Raw genomic sequence first — 24,178 nt, forward strand, 5'->3', positions numbered from 1 at the left:
AATCCCTGGCAGCTCTAGTTAAAAGGACCAGGTAATAGGTGATGCAAAAGACCTCTGCCTGAGACCCTGGAGAGCTGCTGCCAGTCTGAATAGACAATACTGACCTTGATGGACCAAAGATCTGATTCAGTTTAAGGCAGCTGCATGCATCTGGAGTGGAAAGGGAAATCAATGGGAATAAGCCTGTCCTCTTCTGCCAACAGAACTGCCATTCCACTGTCATAAAATGGCATCTTTGGATCCAGCCACCATGGTCAACAGGGCTTTTTTTGTAGCCGGAACTCCTCTGCATATTAGGCCGCACACCTCTGATGTAGCCAATCCTCCTGGAGCTTACAGTAGGCCCTGTCCTAAGAGCCCTGTAAGCTCCAGGAGGATTGGCTACATCAGGGGTGTGTGGCCTAATATGCAAAGGAGTTCCTGCTACAAAAAAAGTCCTGATGGTCAGTCTTTTCCAAAAGACCTCATATTAAATAGGACTGCCCTATGGGGACAGGATTGGCTGGCCTAGTAGAAGATTTTTGCATCTGCTCAGGCAAAAGACTTCCAGTAGGTCCCAGTCTAGAAGAAAGAGCCCTGCTGAATCAGACCAGTGATCCATCTGGTTTTGAGCATGCTTGACCCTGCCCTTATTAAGAACATAAAAAGACCAAAGGCCCACCAAGTCCACCATTCTGTTCACACAGCAGCCAACCAACTGCCTCTAGGGAGCCCACAAACAGGATAACTGCAACAGCATCCTCCCATCCGTTCTCCCCAATAATTGATATAAACAGGCATAATGCCTCTGGTACTGTAGGTGTCCATCATGACTAGCAGCCATTGTAGAACACCATAATAACAAGTAAACTCACCGTGCTAGCAAATTATTATGTCTATTAAATAGTATAAAATTCTTTACAGTTTTTGTAAACACCACAATATTTTACACAACAGTTTTATGATAACACCAGTGTAACAGACACTTAACAATGGTTGCAAACAGTTTTCCAAAAGAGCTGTGATGATGCTATATGAGCATGTGACTTCAATGTGGTCGCAGTGCTTGCAAAAAGTCTTTCAGTATTTGTTCCCTGATGGTATTGAATGTCTGCACAGTCCATTCTAACCCAGTTTGAGAGCCAGTTTGGTGTAGTGGTTAAGTGTGCGGACTCTTATCTGGGAGAACCGGGTTTGATTCCCCACTCCTCCACTTGCACCTGCTGGAATGGCCTTGGGTTAGCCATAGCCCTGGCAGAGGTTGTCCTTGAAAGGGTAGCTGCTGTAAGAGCTCTCTTAGCCCCACCCACCTCACAGGGTGTCTGTTTTGGGGGAAGAAGGTAAAGGAGATTATGAGCCACTCTGAGACTCTTCGGGGTGGAGGGCGGGATATAAATCCAATATCTTCTTCTTCTTCCATTTCAGTCCTTACTCAAAGGGATGTGAATTCTTTGAGTATGCAGTGTCTTTATTGGCGTCCTCTGCCTTGCCCCACCGTATCACTGCACTGACCAGCTCAATTAATCATGCTCCACTTATCCTTATTTTAGTACATCATAAGTCAAGTACTCTGCTCACTTTTCTCTATGCACAGTGAGAGTTATCTATGCACAATGGTGCTATCATAAAGCTGTTGTGTAAAATATTGAGGTGTTTACAAAACGGTAAAGAATTGTATACTATTTAATAGACATAATAATTCGCTAGCACGGCGAGTTTACTTGTTATTATGGATTTGTTACTCCCTTGGTTCCAGTATTTCTTATTGTAGAACACCAATCAGGAACTAGTTTTGCTGGAGGACCACTGTGAGGAGGTAAAAGCAGGATGACGGGCTGCTGAGGACCACCCAAACTCCAGGATCATAGCTACTGTTCCCTCCACACGTCTCTTGCTGTTTATCAGCTAGGGGAATCATGTTGTACCCTTCCGGGATCCAGGTTTGCCCCAAAGCTGTCAGTTGCATGAATCCTTGGCTCAGAGCATGACCTTTGCCCTTCCTTGGGATGTGCAGTGTCTCATCAGATGATAGGCAATTTGTATCAAGTGCTTCCCAAGACCTCGGGAGATATGATAGCAGCGAGCCAGTCTCTTTAAATGCAAGTTTGGCCCTGAATTGCTTCCTGCAATATCTCCGTTAAGCTCTCTTACCTTTCACTGTGGATTTCATGGCTCGCAGCCTCCCTCAGAGAGAAAGAAAGAAAGAAAAATACCCGCTTGCAACCCGACTTAATTAGCTCTCTTGTTTCTTCATTGTCCATTTGAATCACGTTTACACGTTGGTGCCATTGTTGACTGATTATGCTGTGCCTATTTCATGTCTACAGAATGATGTAAGCGATGCCGTGTGATCAATTTAATGTCCCAGAACCGCATGACAATGCCTGCCTTTTCCCGCCTGCTTTCATTTCGGAGCAATGCAAATTTCGATAGCGAGCCCATCAACGTTAAATACATTGTGATAAATAATAATAGCCCAGCGACGCCAGCTTATTCTTGCCCGTCATGTCTTCAACGAAGCTTGCCTTACTCAGCCTGACATATGTAGCAAAAAATTAAAAAAAATATATTCTCACAGTGTCAAAGGATTGGGGGGGGGGGGCTCAGAAAGCTAAACGAATTTTTTGTTTCGTGCAAAAAGTTAACAAGCTCTTAAAGAGCTGGAGCATTGCTCGTAATGAATTCCTAGAAATGCCTAGCGGAAAATTGGAAGTGAATTGCACTGCATTGATAGAAGTAGGGTCAAAGCAGACGAGAGACTGGAAGTTCCATGAACAAATCCCCAGTGCATCTTTATCTCTAAATAGCAATCACAGAAGGCCCCGGTTTGGATTAGGGCGATAGTAATGGAGGGAGGTGGACGATTAATTCTTGTCCTCTGTGATGTTTTCCCAATAGCCTGCCAGAATTGTGATTTGCTGCACTGGAAGAAACATACTGGGTTAAATTCAACCAGCTTTTTCACTCAATTTCGCCCAATCTCATTCCTTTCTGCCTTCCCCATCCTATCTGGTTATGGCCTTGCTGATGTCCAGGCCTCAGATTCAGCAGAAACTCCATTGAATAGTAGGTGCAACTGCATAACAATCCCTGGATTAGGAGAGCAGGCAGCCAGCCAGCCACCAGGGGCTTTGCCACACCCTCAGCAGCCCTCATTAACCCCTGGAGAAGCCCACGCCACCCTTTTTCCCCTTCTTATGTGATTTTGGGCAGCAGGGTGGCTTGCTGGCCTTTTGACTAGGGGGGACGGCCCAGGAGAGCCCCAGGCGAGTGAAGCCTGCTCACCCAGGACTCTCCTTTCTTGCATCGGGTTGCTTTTGGCTGGGGGGGCGCATATGCTAATGAATTAAACTAATGAGCTCCACCACCTGTTTTTCTACAAAACAACCCCTGCTGGTGTCCCTATTGTCACTATAGCCTTTTTGAGTGGAGATTCTCCTCCCTTTATCATAAGAGAAAGGCTGCTTGGATCCCACCAACTGGTTGCCCATATGTGTTCTTCAGCCAATCAAATAAAATTGGGGAAACAACCCCTCCACCCACACTGTGACCCCAATTAGAATTGCCCTTCCTTTCCCTTGGCTGTTATTTTGCAATAAAAATTATATTGGCAGTCTGCTCACTGATCTTCTTCCAGCATCTCATCTGCCTTGCCACTTCCTAAAATGATTATCATGCATGGACCATAGTCCAATGTCTGGTGCATTAAATCAAATTGTGTTAAACCGCCCTGACCCCTGCGCAAGTGGGGAAAGGCGGTCCAAAAAAATCTGATTTAATAAATAAGAAAGTAAGTAAATAAATAAATGTCCCATATCCGATATAACTTAAGGTTGCAGTCCCAGGCACATATATTTAGGACCAAATCCCATTCAACAGGACTTATTTTTAATCTACTTACTCGTTTGTTTTAAGGTACCACTAAATTTCCATACAGTTATAGAAGGAAACTAAAGTCATGAAAGAAAAGTTTTCTGAGTGCCATTTGGATGCAAACTTAAATATTTTATGTAGGGTTGACAAGACCCCAGCTTCCCACAGTGGGGGACTCTCTCTCATGTGCGGAGCATGCACGCGATGCAGCGGCGCCCATGCAGGGCCGCTCTAGACATTTCCAGAAAAAACTCTATGGTTTTCCCAGATGATCTAGCCATTTGGGAGGTAAAAACTCTATAGTACTTACACGCCATAGAGTTTTTACCTCCCAAATAGCTAGAGCATCCAGAAAAACCATAGTTTTCCTGGAAACGCCTAGAGCAGCCCTGCATGGGCACCACCATTTTTATGACGTCATTTCCGGGTGACATCATCATGCCAGTGACATTGGGGGAGGTTCAGACTGGCGGGTTGGGAACCTCCCAGGCGGGAGAACCCCCGCCCGGACCTGGGGCTTGGCAGCCCTAATTTTATGTCACTATAACCTGTTGGTTGTAGTTTGCTCAACTTCCAGGTGTAGCCTGGAGAGCTCCTGAAATTACAGCTGATCTCCAGATGACAGATATCAGTTCCCCTGGAGAAAACAACCACTTTGGAGGGGGGCTATATGGACTATGCTGCCCAGAAGTCCCCGAGCTTTGCCTGTCGGTGCGGGTGCTAGCAGAGAGAGCTGTGTGATGTGCCAGACACTGAGCTCCAGGAAAGAAATCAGCCAGACACCTGCAGCTAGTGCCAAAGTAGTGTATTTACAGTATATACAACTCGTGCTCACAAGTGCAGTCCAATACATTAATCACAGGAACAACATGCTTCGCCAGCAAGTCCACTCTCAAAGAGAGACCTGTGCATTACAGACACAGTTCATTTATAGTTCAGTCAGCCAATCCTGGCAGTCCACTGTCATGCTGACTCAGCAGGTTCCTTCCCTTGTCTTCAGCCAGCTCAAACCAGCCTGTTGATAAGGTCACTGTGACCTAGCATGCCAGCTAGATCACCAGCTGTCATATCAGAGCTGTCAACCTGGGTTAAGATAGATTCCTTAACTAACACACCTCCTAATCTATCGAACCCAGTGCACCCAACCACAGTGAATTCCAACATTGACTACAGTTTACATTCATATTTGATAACTGTACATCACTCACAATGTTCTGCATTGTTATGCACACATGCCTTCACATTGGTTCACAGACAGCGGTGTTACACATTTATCATATTTACAAGTTTACAACTTCCACTCCAGGAACTCGTTATCACTGTCCTGGTCAGCCAGTTCCCTCTGGCATTTGGCTTCAGCCTCCCTGTTCCGTGCCTCACACTCTGCCACCCAGACCTTCCACGCCTCAGCCTTTTTTCTGAGCGTTTCTTGGAACCCTGGTGGGTCTGGTTTAACTACCAGTGTAACATAAGGCACCTTGTACCTGGCAGGAGGGATGCCCTTTGTGGCTCTAGCAGATACTCGTGGCCCTGTGCTCGGACCGGGCTCGTCTCCTTCGAGCTCATTGGTTGCCACCTCCTGGGCTGGTTCTGCCTCTTGATTCAGAGGTTGCACCTCCTGACTTTGTGCCTGAGGCTCTGTGCCAACTTTGGGCTCACCTTGCTCTGGTTGTCTGCTTACCAGCTCTCGGTTGGGAGATTGTTGTTCCTGCTTAATTACCCTTGGCAGGACTCCAGCACCGTTATCAGTGCTTGGCAGCAGCACAAGTTCTTTCTCAGTAGAATGTAATTGAGGCCACCTGGCGTGCTCATTAAATTTGGCCGTTCTACTGAACGTTAGCTTAGCCCTCTTATCGCAAAAGCGATAACACCTAGCTTCTGGCTTGTAGCCCAGAAAAGTTAGGCTCACTGCCCGGCCAGCTCCCTCCCTCCTGTTCTTGGAGGGGATGCCAACCCAAGCTTTTGTCCCAAAGACTCTTGAAAACCTTAAGTCTGGAACCTTATTGTATAGCCTTCTGTAGGGCAAGTCATTCACAACTTTGCACCAAATTCGATTATGCACGTACATTGCTGAATGCATGGCCTCGGCCCAATAAGAAATTGGCAGTTTGGCATCTTCCAACATACAGTACATCAAAGTCTGCAGTGTAGCTCCGTGCCTTTCTGCTAACCCATTCTCCTGGGGCGTGGCTGGGTTCGCTAATCGGTGGGCAATGCCCTTATTTTCCAGCCAACGTTTTAATTCATTAGACAAGAATTCCCCCCCGCGGTCACTTTGAATTGCTCTTATGTGCAAATCCAATTCCCTCTCGACCGCTTTAGCCCATTTAGTGAACACCTTGTACACCTCAGATTTATGCACCATAGCAAACACCCAAGAATACCTGGTATGGTCGTCGGTAGCCACTAAGCAGTACCGCCTCCCTGACAGACTCTTTGGCAATGGGCCAATAACATCTAAATGGATGAGTTCTAGGGCACGCTTACTCTCTCTTTTGCTTTGCTTAGCAACTGCACAAGCCCTGCTCTTTGTCTTTTTGCAGACCTGGAAGTCTAGGTAACACCTGCAGGGCTTTACCTTCAGACTTGGCACCAACTGTAGGGTCTTTTTTAACGCGCTAAACCCACAGTGCCCGAATCTTCTGTGGAGCAGATGTATACATTGATCGTGCACCGGCACGTTTGACACCTGTGCCACCTGGGCACAATGACTCTGAACCACATATATATTTCCCTCTCTTTTCCCAGTTGCAAGCAGCTTCCCCCCACCTCCTAAGATTTTACAACAGGCTTTTTCAAACTTCACCTGATATCCATGGTCAATTAACATGCTCACACTTAGCAAGTTCGACCTTAGTGAGGGTACACACAAAACATGCTGCAAAGTGCAATCTAACACAGGAAATTCAACACAGCCAGAACAAGTAACAGTTGCGGAGGTACCGTCAGCTAATCTGACATGACTGTGCTCAGGAATGTCAACATTTCTCAGCAGCTCCTTGTTGCAGCAGAGATGGCTCATTGCACCAGAGTCTAATATCCAGGCAGACCCGGTGCTCTCTCCTGCAGAAGTGACTAGCCGGGCTTCTTCCTCACATCGGCTGGTGGCCCTCTGCCCTCGCTGCCTCCGTCCATGCCGCTTCCCTCTCTCTGGGCAAACGCGTAACAGGTGCGAGGATGATCCACAGCCATAGCAACGTCGGACAGACAGTGCAGTCGGCTCCACTTCAGCTTTTGGTTGCCTGCCAGCGGCAGAAGCCGGCTCGCTCTTGGACGCCTTCCCAGATGAGCCGATAGCCACACGCTCCTCAGCCGACACCCTCGGACAGCTCACTGCTGCAATCCTCTCTTGGAAATCAAGCAGGTGGGCACACACGTACTCCATTGTCAGAGTCGCCACATCAACCGTCTCCAGGGATGTAATTAAGGGAGTAAACTCAGGCGGCAACGAAGACAGTAAAATGTAAACTCTGTCATCAGGAGCTACAGTTTTGCCCCTGGCTTCAAGCTCAACGAAGCAGTCCGTTAGCTTCTTGATGTGCTGCCTTACACATCCTCCAGCTGGCATTAAGGTGCGGAACATCTTCCTGGTCAAGGCCATTAGGGAGCCTGCAGTGGTACTAACATAAACCCCACTGAGCGCGTCCCAGGCAGCCTTGGGAGTGTCCTTCCCTCGCACATATATTAGTTGCTCATCTCCTACTGCTAGCACGATGTTTGCCAGCGCCTTATCGGCTAACACAGTCTGGGCAGGAGATAACACGGCAGGGGGATTACTTACAAACAGCCATTGCCTTTCACGCTTAAGGTAGTGTTCCATTCTCAGGCTCCACACCGCGTAGTTGGCTGAGTTAAGTTTCTCGACGGCCACTGCAAGCTGCTGCTGAGCCATGATGCCGACTCCTCCACGCAGCTGGCTGCCGTCCTCCCTCTGGCTCTCAAAATGAGATAGCTGGTGCTTCTTTGTCCTTCCACCGGCGTTCCTCGCCTCCGGCTCCTTCACAACTCCCGGTCAGCTCAACACTCACGGTGCTCCTCCGCGCAGCGGAACTGCTCTGGGCCCATAACCCTGTCGGTGCGGGTGCTAGCAGAGAGAGCTGTGTGATGTGCCCGACACTGAGCTCCAGGAAAGAAATCAGCCAGACACCTGCAGCTAGTGCCAAAGTAGTGTATTTACAGTATATACAACTCGTGCTCACTAGTGCAGTCCAATACATTAATCACAGGAACAACATGCTTCGCCAGCAAGTCCACTCTCAAAGAGAGACCTGTGCATTACAGACACAGTTCATTTATAGTTCAGTCAGCCAATCCTGGCAGTCCACTGTCATGCTGACTCAGCAGGTTCCTTCCCTTGTCTTCAGCCAGCTCAAACCAGCCTGTTGATAAGGTCACTGTGACCTAGCATGCCGGCTAGATCACCAGCTGTCATATCAGAGCTGTCAACCTGGGTTAAGATAGATTCCTTAACTAACATTGCCTTCCCTAAGCCCCACAACCACATATCCAGGAATTTCCCAACTTGGAGCTGGCAAGCCTAGATGCACAGTCCATTTAAAACATTAATCATATTAAAAATTCCAAATAAAAAGTCATGCAAACCCCAGGAGAGCTCCATAAAATTAGAAGCACTGCAACAGTAACAAAAACAGTAACTAAACAGCAAAGATGTCAGTCCCTGAACTATCTAATATCCAGTGCGAGTGACATCAGTGATCTCCAGCCTCACTCCCTTTTGAGTAAATGCACATCAGATCAGTTTGCAAAAGGTCTTTGACTCATCCCCGCACCCCATACCCAACTTCTGCCACTGGATTTCTGTTTTGCTTTCCTACACTCTACAAACATGGCTGCCCCTCTGGAATGACCATGTCACATGTCAGTAAAAAAAAAATAAAGGTAGTCTCCTGGGCAATCACCAAGTCGTTACCGACCCGGGGGGTGACGTCACATCACAACGTTTTCTTGGCAGACTTTTGCCATTGCCTTCCCCAGTCCTCTACACTTTACCCCCAGCAAGCTGAGTACTCATTTTTCAGGCCTGAGTCAACCTTGAGCTGACTACCTTAACCCAGCTTCTGCTGGGATCAGACTTAAGTTGTGAGCAGAGCTTGGACTGTAGTACTGCAGCTTACCACTCTGCGCCACAGGGCTCCTGTCACATGTCAAGCTGCTTTTAAAATTCAGGAGAGTTTCCAAAGTAGTTTGTGACACGGTCAAGACTCAAGCAAGGTGGTACAAAATTCTGAAGTACCATTAGAACGTACCACCCCACAGTCCCATCGTATCCATATCATCTCTTGAGTCAGAGAAGGAGAAAAAAGTACTTCTTTATTTCTGAAATGTATATCCCACCTTTCTGCCTAAACAGGAGGGTTGCCAACTCTGGGTAGGAAAATCCCTGAAGATTTTGGCAGCAGAGTCTGCAGAGGGCAAAGTTGGCGGGGGTGGGGGACTTCAGCAGGGTAAAATGCCATAGAATTCACTCTCCAAAGCAGCCATTTTCTCCAGAGGAACTGCTCTCTATTGCTGTAATCTCTGATCAGCTGTAATAATCACTTGGAAGCTGAAAGACTAGAGAGAAGTCACCTCAGACTAAAAAATACAAGCAACCCTAAGGTTGTAGTGACCAAAATTACTAAATTGTAAAGTACTTCACAAATATACAAATAAGGGCATGAATACGTAACAATGCAGTGTGGTACACAAATACAAACAAGTCTCATTAGAGTGCCAATCGCGATAGAAGGAGAGTGCCAAAGTACAGGAAGTCAACTTGATGCACCTGCTTTGAAAAATTCTTCTGGCCTCGAGCCATTTCGAGCGAACGCTGGTTGAAAGTTACCTTTGAGACTACAGGTCCTCTTTTAATGTACTTTAATGATTGTATTCTAGTGTTAAATGGAAGAAGATAGTAGAACTTGCATTTATTGAAGCTGTCTTTCTTGAGGCAAGAAGAAGTGGAGGACACCATTGCTGGAAGAATCCATATCCTCATTTGTATATTTTGTGACGTGCATCACAATTTAGTAATTTTGGTCACTATAACCTTAGGGTTGTTTGTATTTTTTCCTCACCTGGAGGCAGGCAACCCTAGGGGGCTAACAATTAAAAGCAAAACATGTATAAAACACATCATAAAATCAGTATAAGCCAAAAATAAAATGTTTTAAAAAAAAAACAGTTATTTGAACACAGGGCAGGAAGAAGAGGCCGTTGTCGGTCAAATATCTGTTTTGTTTCTGAAATGATGTCAGCTGACCATATCAGCTTGCAACCCAGACTCCTCCCCTTCCCACCCCCACCCCAGGATCTGTGGACCCTGGTAAAGTGTAGCAGTTTTCCACCCAACCCATCCTCGTGCCTCGGTTCTGGTCTGCATTTTAATGAAAATGATTCAGAAGCCTGCTCGCTGGGCATGCCTGTCTACATTGTAAGCACAACCCCCAAAAAGAGGAGCACCAATGTTGCAAATAAATCTGTATCAACTGTCTATGAAAAGGATTATTCATGATATCATAATCTGCTGCAGAAAGGGCTAATAATCCATATATCCAGGGCTTTTTTGTAGCAGGAACTCCTTTGCATACTAGGCCGCACCCATCTGATGTAACCTATCCTCCTGGAGCTTACAGTAGGCCCTGTACTAAGAGCCCTGTAAGCTTTTGCAGGATTGGCTACATCAGGAGTGTGTGGCCTAGTATACAAAACCACAAAATCAATATCAAGAGGCTCAGTTCAGAGCTGCGAATGTCCTGCTTTGTGCAAGGATATGGACTAGATGGCCACTGGGGCACCTTCCAGCTCCATGTTTCTATGTTTTCTACTCCTCCTTCTCCAGCTGTAGCCTCACCTGCAGAGGGACAGTAATTTTTAATTCAAAAATTGCCCACCCTAGTTTAACCACAGGGAATTTTTAACTGCAGGGAATGTTAGTTCCTTTTCTGAAACGTTGCATTGTTGGGGTGTTAATCTACTTTGGATTTTATGTATTGGCATTCTCATTTTGAAAGAAATAGAATGACTTTCTGTTAAGCCCTCCCCCCCAACAACTCAATAGATGTAGATATGTTTTGCAACTGATCCTAGAGCTCCCTGCAGATGTTCTATTATGTTGGTAGGAGCCCCACAGTCATGCATATTGAGAGCATGCTGGTCCCCATAATGCACCTGATACATGTGACCCTGTAACATGTGAGTTGGGCAGGACATAGATTTTCCATAAAATTGCATGAATACAAGCAATACCTGTAGGGATATCCATGCATTGCCTCATTCACACGATACAAGATTATGCATTTGGCATTCCCAAAATATATGGCTAGTGGGCTCCCACATGGGAAAGGAACAGTACCGTAACATTGGCAGAGGGCTTAGCGTAGATCAGGGTGGCCAACGGTAACTCTCTAGACGTTTTTTGCCTACAACTCCCATCAGCCCCAGCCAGCATGGCTGATGGGAGTAGTAGGCAAAAAAACATCTGGAGAGCTACCGTTGGCTACTCCTGGTGTAGATGATCACCAGGGGTGGAATTCTAGCAGGAGCTCCTTTGCATATTAGGCTACACACCCCTGGTGTAGACAATCCTCCAAGAGCTTACAAGGTTCTTTTTTGTAAGCTCTTGGAGGATTGGCTACATCAGGGGTGTGTGGCCTAATATGCAAAGCAGCTCCTGCTAAAATTCCACCTCTGACTATCACTGTTGTATGGAAATACATTTGATACAATTTGTGTTTCTTTCTCCAGGCTTCTACTGTTTTTATACCTCTATGAATTGCTGGCACTTTATGTGACACTTTATTCTATCGCTAGATAACGATGGCCATAAACAGTTCATGCCGAGTGACTGGCAGCACCGCCGGTTGCTTTTTAACTTGACAGTTGTGAGCCATAGGCGGGGAATTGTTAACTTCACGTTGTATGGCACATCAACTCTTATAATTTTAGGCACTAAAATTATAATATGCCTAAACGATCTCTGGATTTTGATTGCTCGGTGAGGAGCCATAAACCCAGATTACATGCCTACTCCTGGAACTCTGGTTCACGCTCTGGAAGAACAGAAGTCCCACTCCTCAATAATGTATGTGTATGAAATGACATTCCCCGCAGAGACCCTTGTTGTTCTCTACCCCTTTTCCACTCCTCTTTTTAAGGGGGAAGAATAAACTAAAGAATAGGCTGTTAGGAGAGCCAGTTTGGTGTAGTGGTTAAGTGTGCGGACTCTTATCTGGGAGAACCGGGTTTGATTCCCCACTCCTCCACTTGCACCTGCTGAGATGGCCTTGGGTCAGCCATAGCTCTGGCAGAGGTTGTCCTTGAAAGGGCAGCTGCTGTGAGAGCCCTCTCCAGCCCCACCCACCTCACAGGGTGTCTGTTGTGGGGGAGGAAGGTAAAGGAGATTGTGAGCCGCTCTGAGACTCTTCGGAGTGGAGGGCGGGATAGAAATCCAATATCATTATCATTATCGTAATATAATCTCCTGCATGGATGCCCTGCCATGTATATGTCATTGAGAACCTAGTGGACAGGAAAGGGCAAAGTGGTTGTCCACCACACCAACTGTGCTAGCTAGCTGATTAATGAACTGGGCCTTTGAAAATTCAGATTCTTTCTGCCATGGCTTTTTTTTTTTTTGTAGCAGGAACTCATTTTCATATTAGGCCACACACACCCATGATGTAGCTAATCCTCCAAGAGCTTACAGTGCTCTTCTTACAGGGCCTACTGTAAGCTCTAGGACGATTGGCTACATCAGGGGTGTGTGGCCTAATATGCAAAGGAGGTCCTGCTAGAATTCCTTACAGGGCTCTTCTTACAGGGCCTACTGTAAGCTCTAGGACGATTGGCTACATCAGGGGTGTGTGGCCTAATATGCAAAGGAGGTCCTGCTAGAATTCCTTACAGGGCTCTTCTTACAGGGCCTACTGTAAGCTCTAGGACGATTGGCTACATCAGGGGTGTGTGGCCTAATATGCAAAGGAGTTCCTGCTACCGGAAAAGCCCTGCTTTCTGCTCACCTTTCTTACTGAATCTCTGCCCCCACATTTCAAGAGCTTCCCTTCTCACTCAAAATGTAGTTTGTGCCTATTAAATGCTTCGAAAGATCCAAGAAACCCTTCTTCTAAGTGCAAATCCTGGTTTTGTTCCCTGGTGAAAACTCAGTTGTGCCAGAAAACTGTTAACATGTGGACAGTACCTTTCTGAAGGAACATTCTTTCTGTGAGGGTTGAACTGTATGCTGAAAGAAACACACAGCTACTGCTGAAACTAGCAGCTCTGTAGAGTTCCTTTTCCTTGACTAGTTTAGCTTTCCATATACCCTGATGTTATAATACTAAGCATTTCCCCACCCTTCCAGCGGCAGTCAATGCGCTTAGTGACACGGAAATTTTACACAAGGCTAGTTCAAAGGGAAATGAATACAGAGCCGCCATTTTCAGCAGCAGCCACATACGTTTGATAAAATTCCGTTAGTTCGAGTCTGGTTCTTGTGGGGAACAATGCATCTTGTAGCATCTCCTAAACCGAATCCCTTCAGAGCATGTTCAAGATTGCCAGAATAATCCAGACTAGTAAAAATTCTTCAGGTGTGAATTTTTGAAGAAACCTAAAGTTCAGTCTCGTTATCTCTAGTTACATTTTTTTCCATACTCCCCAAAAGGCTTTTTTAACAAAAGTCAATAACATAGTTTGGATGTCAATGGGTTTTTTTCTCCCCATACCAAGCCCCCACAAATTGTTCAGAAAACCTCACCCCTGGAAACCCAAAAGCCTTGCTCTCCCATGAGACAGGCCATGACGGCGGAGCAGTCTATCCTTGTAGAGGGTTTATGGATTAAGTGTGAACTCCACATAAGAATGTATTGTTTTCAACCTCAGAAATATTTACCAAAAAATCAGGGATCATGACCTACTGGACAAAAGGAAAACAGTCACCGCTCTGAAAGCAGGAGAAGATCGGGCCATACTCCTCGGACTGACGATGATGGTGTGTTCCATTATGATGTACTTCCTCCTGGGAATCACGTTGCTGAGGTCCTACATGCAGAGGTAATCCTTTCCTTCTGTAATCTTGGTCTAAAACAGGGGTCCCCAACCTCCGGGCCATGGACCAGTACCAATCCGTGGCCTGCTAGCAACCGGGCCATGAGTTGTATAATCATTTCATTATATATTGCAATGTAATAATAGAAATAAAGTGCACAGTTGTATCATCCTGAAACCATTGCCCCCCTCCCCAGTCCATGGGAAAATTGTCTTCCATGAAACCAGTCCCTGGTGCCAAAAAGGTTGGGGACCGCTGGTCTAAAACATCTGGAAACACGATGGAACCATGGCAGAAAGTGAAGTCTCAAGTTGTTTTAGACCTAGAATGCTTTAGGAGTTAGGCTACAAAGAATAAACACATGTGCCCGAAATTCTCCTGGCTCCGCCCTCAGAGTCCCCAGATATTTCTTGAATTGGACCTGGCAACCCTATGGGAACTGTTATTTTGATCCTTGTATATGAAATGTTGTTAGCCGCCCTGAGCCTGCCTAGGCGGGGAGGGCGGGATATAAATAAAAGTTTATTATTATTATTATATGTGCATAAGAGCCCCGTGGTGCAGAATGGTAAAGCTGCAGTCCTGCAGTCGAAGCTCTCTGCTCACAATCTGAGTTTGATCCCAGCAAAAGCTGGGTTCAGGTAGCCGGCTCGAGGTTGACTCAGCCTTCCATCCTTCCGAGGTCAGTAAAATGAGTACCCAGCTTGCCGGGGGTGGGAAGTGTAGATGACTGGGGAAGGCAATGGCAAACCACCCCATAAAAAGTCTGCCGTGAAAACGTCGTGATGCAACATCACCCCAAAGTCAGAAATGACTGGTGCTTGCACAGGGGACTAACTTTACCTTTTTTACATGTGCATACCTTAGCATGAGCTTAGCAATGAAAATGGAGTCTGGATCAAACGGATATCAAAATGACAGTGAGTCATGCCAAGTGGGTGAAAGGAATGTGAAGACAGCTCCTCCATTCACTATTCAAAAGGCTATCTCTAGTGGGAGTCCACTGAAGGGTCTTTTGCAGGCCTCATTTTAGGCAGGAGCTCACGGAAGCAGAGCTCCAGCACCTCTAAATTACATTGTGGCCTTTCTTTTTAACCCCTCCCCCCACAAGTAATTGCTTCTGGGACTCCCTTGTTCAAACCCCCTGTGAGAATTTTGCTGAACTATAAGATTTGACACACTTTCTAATATTTCCCCCCACAAATAAAGAGGAAAATAGCCAAAACATACAAAGCAGACAGATGGAAATCTTCCTCATGCCACTGAGCCACATAGGAGAAAATAATTTTAAAAGTATGATGGGAGTAAATTTTTATGATGACAATTATAATTCAAGAATCGTTTTAAAGTAGATGCTGAGCTAATATCATTTAGTGCACCCTCCGGTGATGTCAGGGTGTGTGTGGCATATGCAAATGAGTTGTGCTAATGAGCTCTGGCACCTCTGCTTTCTATGAAATGACTCCTGGATGCACCCAAATCTAGATCCCAAACTAAGTGGAGGCACCAATGCATTTTCAGCAGCATATTGCTTATTTCTGCTTTTCCAGCATTCTGCTTTTTAGACACGCTCTGACCATGAGCATCCTGAGTGTGAGAAAGGTAGAGTTGGAAACTGGCCATTGTATGTAGAAAGAGATCATCTATATAATAAGATGTGATGTATGATATGGAAGGAGGGAGACGTCGCCAGAAGGAACTGAACGGGCAAATAGGGTCTGGCTCCAAGATATGCTCCTGGCCCATCACAACTAGGTGACATGTTGTGAATGGCGGGCGAGTGGACAGATGGAAGATACTTTGGAAGACAGAACAGATGGAACAAGTTCAGTTTCTGCCAAAGCAATCACACCATTGTTCCAGCACTGAACACATCCTCTCTGTAGCATGCCTTGAAGGAACACAACCATTGTTGGCCCTTCTCAGGCTTAAGAGCTCTGATAAAATATCATTCTCTGGATGGGCTTCTCTACTGGAGAGCAGAATCACAAAACGGCTACAGTTTACTCAGGGCTTTTTTTGTAGCAGGAATTCCTTTGTATATTAGGCCACACACCCCTGATGTAGCCAATCCTCCTGGAGCTGACAGTGGACCCTGTACTAAGAGCCTTGTAAGCTCTTGGAGGATTGGCTACATCAGGGGGTTGTGGCCTAATATGCGAAGGAGTTCCTGCTACAAAAAAAGCTCTGAGTTTACTTATTTATGGGAGCTAGGGATGCTAGTCTCCAAGTGGGACCTGGGGATCCCCTGGAATGACAGCTCATCTCCAGACAACAGAGGTCGGTTTCCCTGGAGAACATGGATTCTTTGGAGGATGGGCTCCATGGCATTATACCCCACTGAGGTCCCTGCCCTCCCCAAGCTTCATCCTCAAATCTCCAGGAGTTTCCCAACCTAAATCTGGCAACCCTACCCACCCATCCCCAGCTGGTGGCCATGGGGGACCCAATAACCCTTATGGGAGCCATGGACACACACTGTTCCCATTGAATGAGTGTAGAGTGGGGAGAAGCAGGGGTGGAATTCCAGCAGGAGCTCCTTTGCATATTAGGCCACCCTCCCCCCCCCCCGATGTAGCCAATTCTCCAAGAGCTCACAAGGCTCTTTTTTGTAAGCTCTTGGAGGATTGGCTACATCAAGGGGGTGTGACCTAATATGCAAAGGAGCTCCTGCTAGAATTCTACCCCTGGGGAGAAGGGTCACAGTAGCAAGGTTTGTCTCCAGATCTCACATGTGGAGTTGAAGGTTAGAACTAGCCCTACCTAGACATGTGCAAATTGTGTGCATGTAGGTTCTTCCATACAGTCAGGAATCTCTAAAAAAATTAGCTTCCTACCAGGCATGACCCATCCAGTGGTGGAAAGGCCCATCAAGTTGCAACTGGATTATAGTGATCCTGTAGGGTTTTCAAGACAAGAGACATTCAGAGGTGGATTGTCGTCACCTGCCTCTACACAGCAATCCCAGACTGTCTTAGTGGTCTCCCATCCAGGTACTATCCATGGCTGACCGTGCTTAGCTTCTGAGTTCTGATGAGATCAGGCCAGCCTCTGATTCATAATGTAAGAAAGGAAGAAGAGTTGGTTTTATACCCTGCCCTTCGCTACCTGAAGTAGTCTCAGAGCAGCTTACAATCAAAACAGCTTCCTCTTTCCCTCAATAGACATCCTGTGAGCAGGGCTTGTCCTGCCACTAGGCAAACTAGGTAATAGCCTAGGGCGCCTGCCTTCTTAGGGTGCCAAATTGGGTGCCCCCATGTGTCTTGGTGATGTTATTAGTGGGGAGAAGGGGCTCCAGAAGTTAGCCTTGCCTGGGGTGCTAGACAGACTAGGGCCGGCCCTGCCTGTGAGAGAGCTGTGACTGGCTGAAGATAATCCAGCTGGCTGCCTGTGGAGGAGTGGGGAATCAAACCCGGTTCTTCAGATTAGAGTCCACTGCTCTTGAGCACTACACCATGCTGGGAGATCCTGCCCTATAACGGACAAGCTTCCTACAGAAATGGTATTCAGCTCCTAGAAGGCGGAGGTAGTGTTTAAGGGCTAGCCTCTTATGTATAACCTCCGTCATTTAACATTATCTAGCCTCTGACTGGTCAAAGCAGGAAAGAGTGGGAAAGCTTTTCCCCAGCAATATGGGCTTTTGACTAATATCCTGATCAGCTAATCTATGTCATAGTCAAGCCCGCACACTAGTGGGCACCTGTTGCAGCAGAACACAACCCTGGTTTATTTCAGCAGGGAATAGCAATAATAATCAGCAGCCTAGAGAAGCTATCCGCTTTCAAATGGGGGAAAGGAAGTTTAATTTGTAAAAATGACTACTCTACTTTGTAGCACTTGAAGGTGTTTTATTTTCCCCTCCTCACGTACAGGTCATACTGTCTGCCAGCGTCTTACATGTGGACATCCTGCTGATATTTGTAATAATTTTCCTAGGAGTGAGACATTATCACTCACGGTTCTTGTGTCTTGCATAGAAATTTCCCAATAGCCTTCTGGTGCTGGCTTTCTCAATAGAAGAGCTTTAAGTCTGGCCAGCAGCTGAAGATAAATGAACCAGGGCCGGATCTATCATGAGGTGAGGTAAGGCAGTGGCCTCAGGTGGTAGATTCCATGGCCCCCTTCCGCCTCACCCCCTCATGCTTGCTGCCTCCTCTCCTGCTGCCCTGACCCATTGCAGGGAATGCCATATCCCTCCTCACTTGTCCCTGTCGCACGCTGACAGGGCCTTCTACTGGCTGCCACCACTGTCTGGAAGGGCCCATCTAAAATCAAATAAATGATAAATGATAATAATAATCTACCCATCTTCCTTATTAGCAAATCCCTTCTATCTGTGACCGAAGAGACATGAGGACCCAGTCAGTTTAACAACAGGTTTATTATAGGTACTAAAAAAACCCCAATAAGTGGCTTGTAAAAACTTTTAGGGAAAAGTGAATATAAAAACAGTAAAGGTTGGTGCAAAGAAATAAAAGCCCTGATGCAACTGACTAGAGGTTCCCTTCTTCTAACTCCAAACAGACTCACTCACCCTGCTTGGGTGAGGATCCCTCTCTGGATACAACCAGCCTCCAAGCCACGGCCAGCCCTATACCGCCTGGCATCCTAGGCAAGGCTATCTGGTGCCACCCCCCACTGATAATGTAACAGTCATATATGGGGGGGGCCCAATTCGGTGCACTAAGAAGGTTGGCACCCTAGACAATCACCTAGTTTGCCAGATCCAAGTCAAGAAATATCTGGGGACTTTGGGGGTGGAGCCAGAAGCAAGGATGTGACGAGCATGACTGAACTCTGAAGGGAGCTTTGGCAATCGCATTTAAAGGGACCGCACACCTTTTAAATGCCTTCCCTCCATTTGGAATAATGAAGGACAGGGGAACCTTCTTTGGGGACCTCCCCCAGTCCAATCTTTTTGAAACCTGGCGGTGGGGTTGTTTTGAGGAGATGCTATGCTGAAAATTTGATGCCTCTGCTTCAAAAAACAGCCCCCTCCAGAGCCCCAGTTATCCACAGATCAGTTCTCCATTGTTCCCTATCAGAATTGGTCTCCATAGGGTGTAACGGAGTGCCCAGCAGACATCTCCCTCCCCCTCCTCCGCCTTCTGATGACCCTGAAGCAGGGGGAGAGCCTCTAAACCAGGGGATACCCTGCCCCCACCTGGGGATTGGCAACCCTATGAGAAACAGCAGACCCATGTCAGAGAGAACCTCCCTGGGTAGCAAGTTGAAAGATGAGTTCCCATCCCTAACTATCCCATAATTAAAGCTAACATCTCAATCATTGCTTCAGTGATCTGTGGGAGCTGCGGTTGAATATTCTTTGCCTTGTATTTAGAGCACACAATCGGTTAAGCCTTTGGAGAAAAAATCTGAGTAGGTAACCGCTACTATTTACATTTCTAAATCTGCCTTCTTCTCCAGTATCTTTAATTATACATCCCTGCCAATTACAGTTAAGGTCAAAGTATTCCTGTGGAATTACAGGTGATGTTGCAGTCCCACAGGATATTTCATCTAAGGATATCAAAGCACCATGGTTATCTGAAATTAATTAAGCCTGACAACACTCCAGTGAGGTAGAATGGGGGGGTTTTTTTGGGAGGGGGAATGGGGTGGGAGGAGGCTAGATGGTTTTCAGTAAGATTTACACAAATTCATGGTCTGTCAATGTCAATCAGTAATAACAGACAGATAGGCCTGTCCTATTTAGAGACAGAATACCCCATCCAGGTCTTTTTGGGGAGAAAAAGTCCAGCAGGAACTCATTTGCATATTAGGCCACACCTCCTGATGTCACCATCTAGCTGGCCACTGAGGAAGAAATGATACTGGTGTGATCCAGAAAGGCTTTTCTTACAGCCATCCATATTTTTTACAGATTTAGGCAAAATGCAGGCGCTGTGGCTTAGTGGTAGAGCCTTTGTTTAGCATGCAGAACTCCTCAAGCTAAACCCCCAGCATCTCCAGCTAAAAGGATCTCAGAGTAGGGGATGTGAAAGTCCTCTGCCTGAGACCATGGAGAGCCACTGTCGGTCTGAGTAGACAGTACTGACCTGGATGGACCAAGGGTCTGATTCAGTAGAAGGCAGCTTCATGTGGCCATGTGAAGGGTGGAGAAAACAAAAGCAAAAAGTGCAAAGAAGACAACGACGAAGACAACAAAGACGACTGCAGATTTATATCCCACCCTTTTCTCAGAGTGGCTCACAATCTCCTTTATCTTCTTCCCCCACAACAGACCCCCTGTGAGGTGGATGGGGCTGAGAGAGCTCTCACAAGCAGCTGCCCTTTAAAGGACAACTCTTGCGAGAGCTATGACTAACCCAAGGCCATTCCAGCAGCTGCAAGTGGAGGAGTGCAGATTCTAACCCGTTCTCCCAGATAAGATCCGCGCACTTAACCACTACACCAAATTGGCTCTCCATGCAAACTAGGTGATTGCCTAGGGTGCCAGCCTTCTGGGGCAATGAATTGGGTGCACCTTGTGTGATCTGGTGGGTGGAGTGCCAGAAGTTAAGCCTTGCCTGGGGTGCCAGACAGTCTAGGGCCAGTCCTGAGTACATCGATAAATACAGCTGTTGGGGTATAGGAGTGGGGGACCTGGCATGGCTTTCCTCATTCTCTGTCATTTTATCCTCACACAATCCTGTGAGGCAGAAGAGGCTGACTGGCCCCAGGTCACTCAGCAAGCCTCCATGGAATTCAAACCCGGGCCTTCCAGACCCTAATCCAGTGTTCTAACCACTGCACCATGCTGGCTCTCATTATGGTAAAGGGCATCCAGGAAACATCCCTGGGAAAGGCAGGGTACCTTTTCCTCAGAGAGTAACTCTCTCAGACCTGGACCTTAGAGAGTCACTAACTGAGAGCCGAGAGCTGAGAACAAGGAGTCCAGATCAAAGAATTCACCAGCCAGAAGACTGACACAATAGAGATTGCATTGCCCAAATAAAATTCAGGCTAGCACAGGAGGTCAGGAGAACCGATGACCGATGTGGGGGGAACAGGGTTGAGCCTAGAAGTGCTCCACTGATGGAGGGAATATTTCAGTCTATAATTGTGGTAATCTATCATGCAGGGCAGTTGTCTCATGATTCATGTGTTCCTGGTAAGTCATTTTGGGAAGCCACCCAGGAGAATTTCCTCATTCTGGAATAAATTGTGTTAGTCTTTAAGGTGCCCCTGGACTTCTGTTGAATTTTCCTCACAACAGACTAACACGGCAACCTCACTGGAATAATACTCATAGCTGTGTATATCTTGTATGAGTGTCTGCTAACCTAATGGACTGTTGAAAGATGAAGAAGGCTACATCATCTAGACTGTGAGGAATTGAGGTGCTAAAACTATTTATTCATTGAAACATTTATTCCACACCTTTCTCCCCAATGGGGGCCTGAGCAGCTTACCGTACCATTCTCCTTTACCCCATTTTCTCCTCACAACAACTCTATGAGGTAGGCTGGGCTGACAGGAATGCCATCCTCCAGGTGGTTGCAAATCTTCCTCGGTTTTCAGGCTGCAAAACGGAACTATAAATAAAACATCCAAGTATTAAATATACCATGCTGTCTCTTACAATTTAATACTCATTTAAATTTAAACTAAACACTTAAATTTAATACACCATAATTTGAAACACCTTGGAATATCCGGAATGGGTATCTTTTGTGAAGGCTGGATAGATATTATATTCTTCATCCTCATATTCTTCATCCCCCTATTTGAAAAGTGTTGAATCACTGTGGATTCATATGATTGAACTTTAATTTAATGGGGGAGGTTAAAAGGGAATTATGATATACATTGGCTAAGGATTGTACTGGTGGAAATTTGTTTTTGTGTCTGAAATTTGTTAATGAATTTTTTCTATGTATTGTATAAACGCTTTATACAAATTGAACTAAGAATTTGAGAACTGAATTGAATATACGTTTAATCGAAATTGGAAATATTATTCTACTCAGTGGTCTTTTCTTTGCTTACTACTAACACTGAGATCCCTTCATAGGTTGGTTCCCACCAGGAGGCTGGCAATTCTAGGCCCCACCCATTGCCTAACAAAAATGGGTGGGTGCCGGAAAAGTTATCCATCCTGAGTCCGCTTGTGGAGAGGGCGGGATAAAAGTCTAAAGTAATAAATAAAATAAATAAATAAAAGTTGTTGGTGGGCCCCATGGTTCCCATGGGTACCACATTGGGAACCATAATTAGGGAGCGCAGGGAGATATTATAAGTCATTGCTTTTATCTTGAAAGTTCTGGCCAATTTTCTATGAGGATTTGAAGCAGTCTCACCTGCCGCAGGGCTCTCTCTAGGGCTGGAGATTTCTTCAGGAGAGGGGTTTGGAATTCTCTGCTGAAAACTGAGATCCGAGTCTCTCTCTTCTCACTGTGCTTTGTCTAAACTCTCTTTCTTCACCAGTGTTTGGACGGAAGAGACACAATGCACACTGCTGAACGCCTCCATCACAGAAACTTTTAACTGCTCGTTCAACTGTGGTCCAGACTGCTGGAAGCACTCTCAGTACCCCTGCCTGCAAGTGTACGTCAATGTAACGTCTTTGGGACAAAAATATCTACTATACCACACAGAGGAGACAATGAAAATTAATTCTGAGGTAAGACCCTGGGACAAATTCCATTGGAAGCCAGCTTTTGCAGTGGAGTAATTTTTTGTGTTCTCTTTCTCCAAGCAGAGCTGCTCACACAGGTATTCCAAAAGTGCATGTAGAACTTACCAGGAACTCCTTTGCATATTAGGCCATGCACCCCTGATGGAGCCAATCCTCCAAGAGCTTACAGAGCTCTTCTTACAGGGCCTACTGCAAGCTCTTGGAGGTTTGCCTACATCAGGGGCATGTGGCCTAATATGCAAAGGAGTTCCTGCTACAGAAAAAGCCCTGGAACTTACTATTTATTAAATACATTTATGTCCCACCTTTCTCCTCAGTGGGGACTCAAGGTGGCTTTCATAATTCTCTGCTCCTCCATTTTATCTTCACAACAACCCTGAGAGGCAAACCAAGGAGGTAAACTGGAGAACTGAAAAGCCACTCTGTTGCTCAATAGATACCCTGGGCTGGTTCAGCACTCCAGATAGCAACTGAGGGTGCCAAAAGGGAGGTGACAAGAGAAGAGATTAGAGATGTGGCTTTTGCCTCTTACACTAGTGCTTCTGCCACCTGGGCTCCAAGACAGTGTACAGAGATGTACCTCCTTCACTCTGCCTTGGGCCTTGTTGGGGCAGCATGGGAGAAAAGGTGCCAGAGTAGCTCAATAGGAAAGGTGCTGGAGTAACACAATAGCTTGAGCTGTCCCTGAAAGACCCACTAACCTTGACCCAAAAAATAGTTGTAGTCAGGAAGGTCTATTCCGCTCTCAGTTGCTCAAGCCCTAGGTGGCCCGGTGGAAAGACCACATCCGCCAGGCAGGTGGGCAGGTGTCAGTTATGGAGCTGCTATAGAGGGGTTCTGTTAGAGAATATTGCTACAATATTCAGTTTGGTGGAGCCAGTTTGGTGTAGTGGTTAAGTGTGCGAACTTTTATCTGAGAGAATCAGTTTGATTTCCCACTCCTCCACTTGCAGCTGCTGGGATGGCCTTGGATCAGCCATAGCTCCTGTAGGAGTTGTCCTTGAAAGGGCAGCTACTGCAAGAGCTCTCTCATCCCCACCCACCTCACAGGGTGTCTGTTGTGGTGGGGGGGGGGGGAGTAAAGGAGATTGTGACCACTCTGAGATTCAGAGTATAGGGCAGGATATAAACTCAATTTCTTATTTTTCTTCCTTGTTTTCTCCACTGTTTGGTCAACCTCATCCCAGAGGCTTAGGCCTAGTGACATACTACAACTTTTCTCTTGTCGTTGATGTTGAGTTGCAGCTGACTTATGAGGACACTGTGGGGTTTTCAAGGCAAAAGATGAGCAGAGGTGGTTTGCCTTTGCCTGCCTCTTTGTTGCAACCCTGGACTTCCTTGGTGGTCTCCCATCCATAGGGCCAAACCTGCTTGGCTTTTGAGATCTGATGAGGCTAGGCTATACATATCAAATATCCCATCAGAGTAGGAGTTGCAAATTTAAAAGTACCTAATTAGAGTAACAGAAATGTCTTCCAGCCTTTCACCAAGCCCAAGTAGTTTGGTGTATTTCAGTTAGTTTCAGAAATATGAATTTAAATCATCTTTGTCATGTTCAGAAAGAGCCCCGTGGTGCAGAGTGTTAAAGCTGCAGTATTGCAGTCCTAAGCTCTGCTCACGACCTGAGTTCGATCCCC

General features: G+C 46.3%; 1 protein-coding gene across 3 annotated transcripts in view; it reads left to right on the forward strand.

Annotated features, from left to right (window-relative positions):
• The window catches only part of LOC132574231 (calcium-activated potassium channel subunit beta-2), a 167,824-nt gene that overhangs the window by 128,473 nt on the left and 15,173 nt on the right, over nucleotides 1-24,178 (forward strand). For 2 of the 3 annotated variants that reach the window (XM_060242541.1, XM_060242539.1), the window contains 2 exons: nucleotides 13,735-13,905; nucleotides 22,331-22,526. In XM_060242541.1, the coding sequence (XP_060098524.1) occupies nucleotides 13,735-13,905; nucleotides 22,331-22,526 (367 nt within the window). The remainder of the gene's footprint in view (nucleotides 1-13,734; nucleotides 13,906-22,330; nucleotides 22,527-24,178) is intronic. The other variant, XM_060242540.1, reaches the window with a different exon arrangement.

Source organism: Heteronotia binoei, chromosome 6 (genome assembly GCF_032191835.1).
Source record: "Heteronotia binoei isolate CCM8104 ecotype False Entrance Well chromosome 6, APGP_CSIRO_Hbin_v1, whole genome shotgun sequence".
Taxonomy (NCBI): Eukaryota; Metazoa; Chordata; class Lepidosauria; order Squamata; family Gekkonidae; genus Heteronotia; species Heteronotia binoei.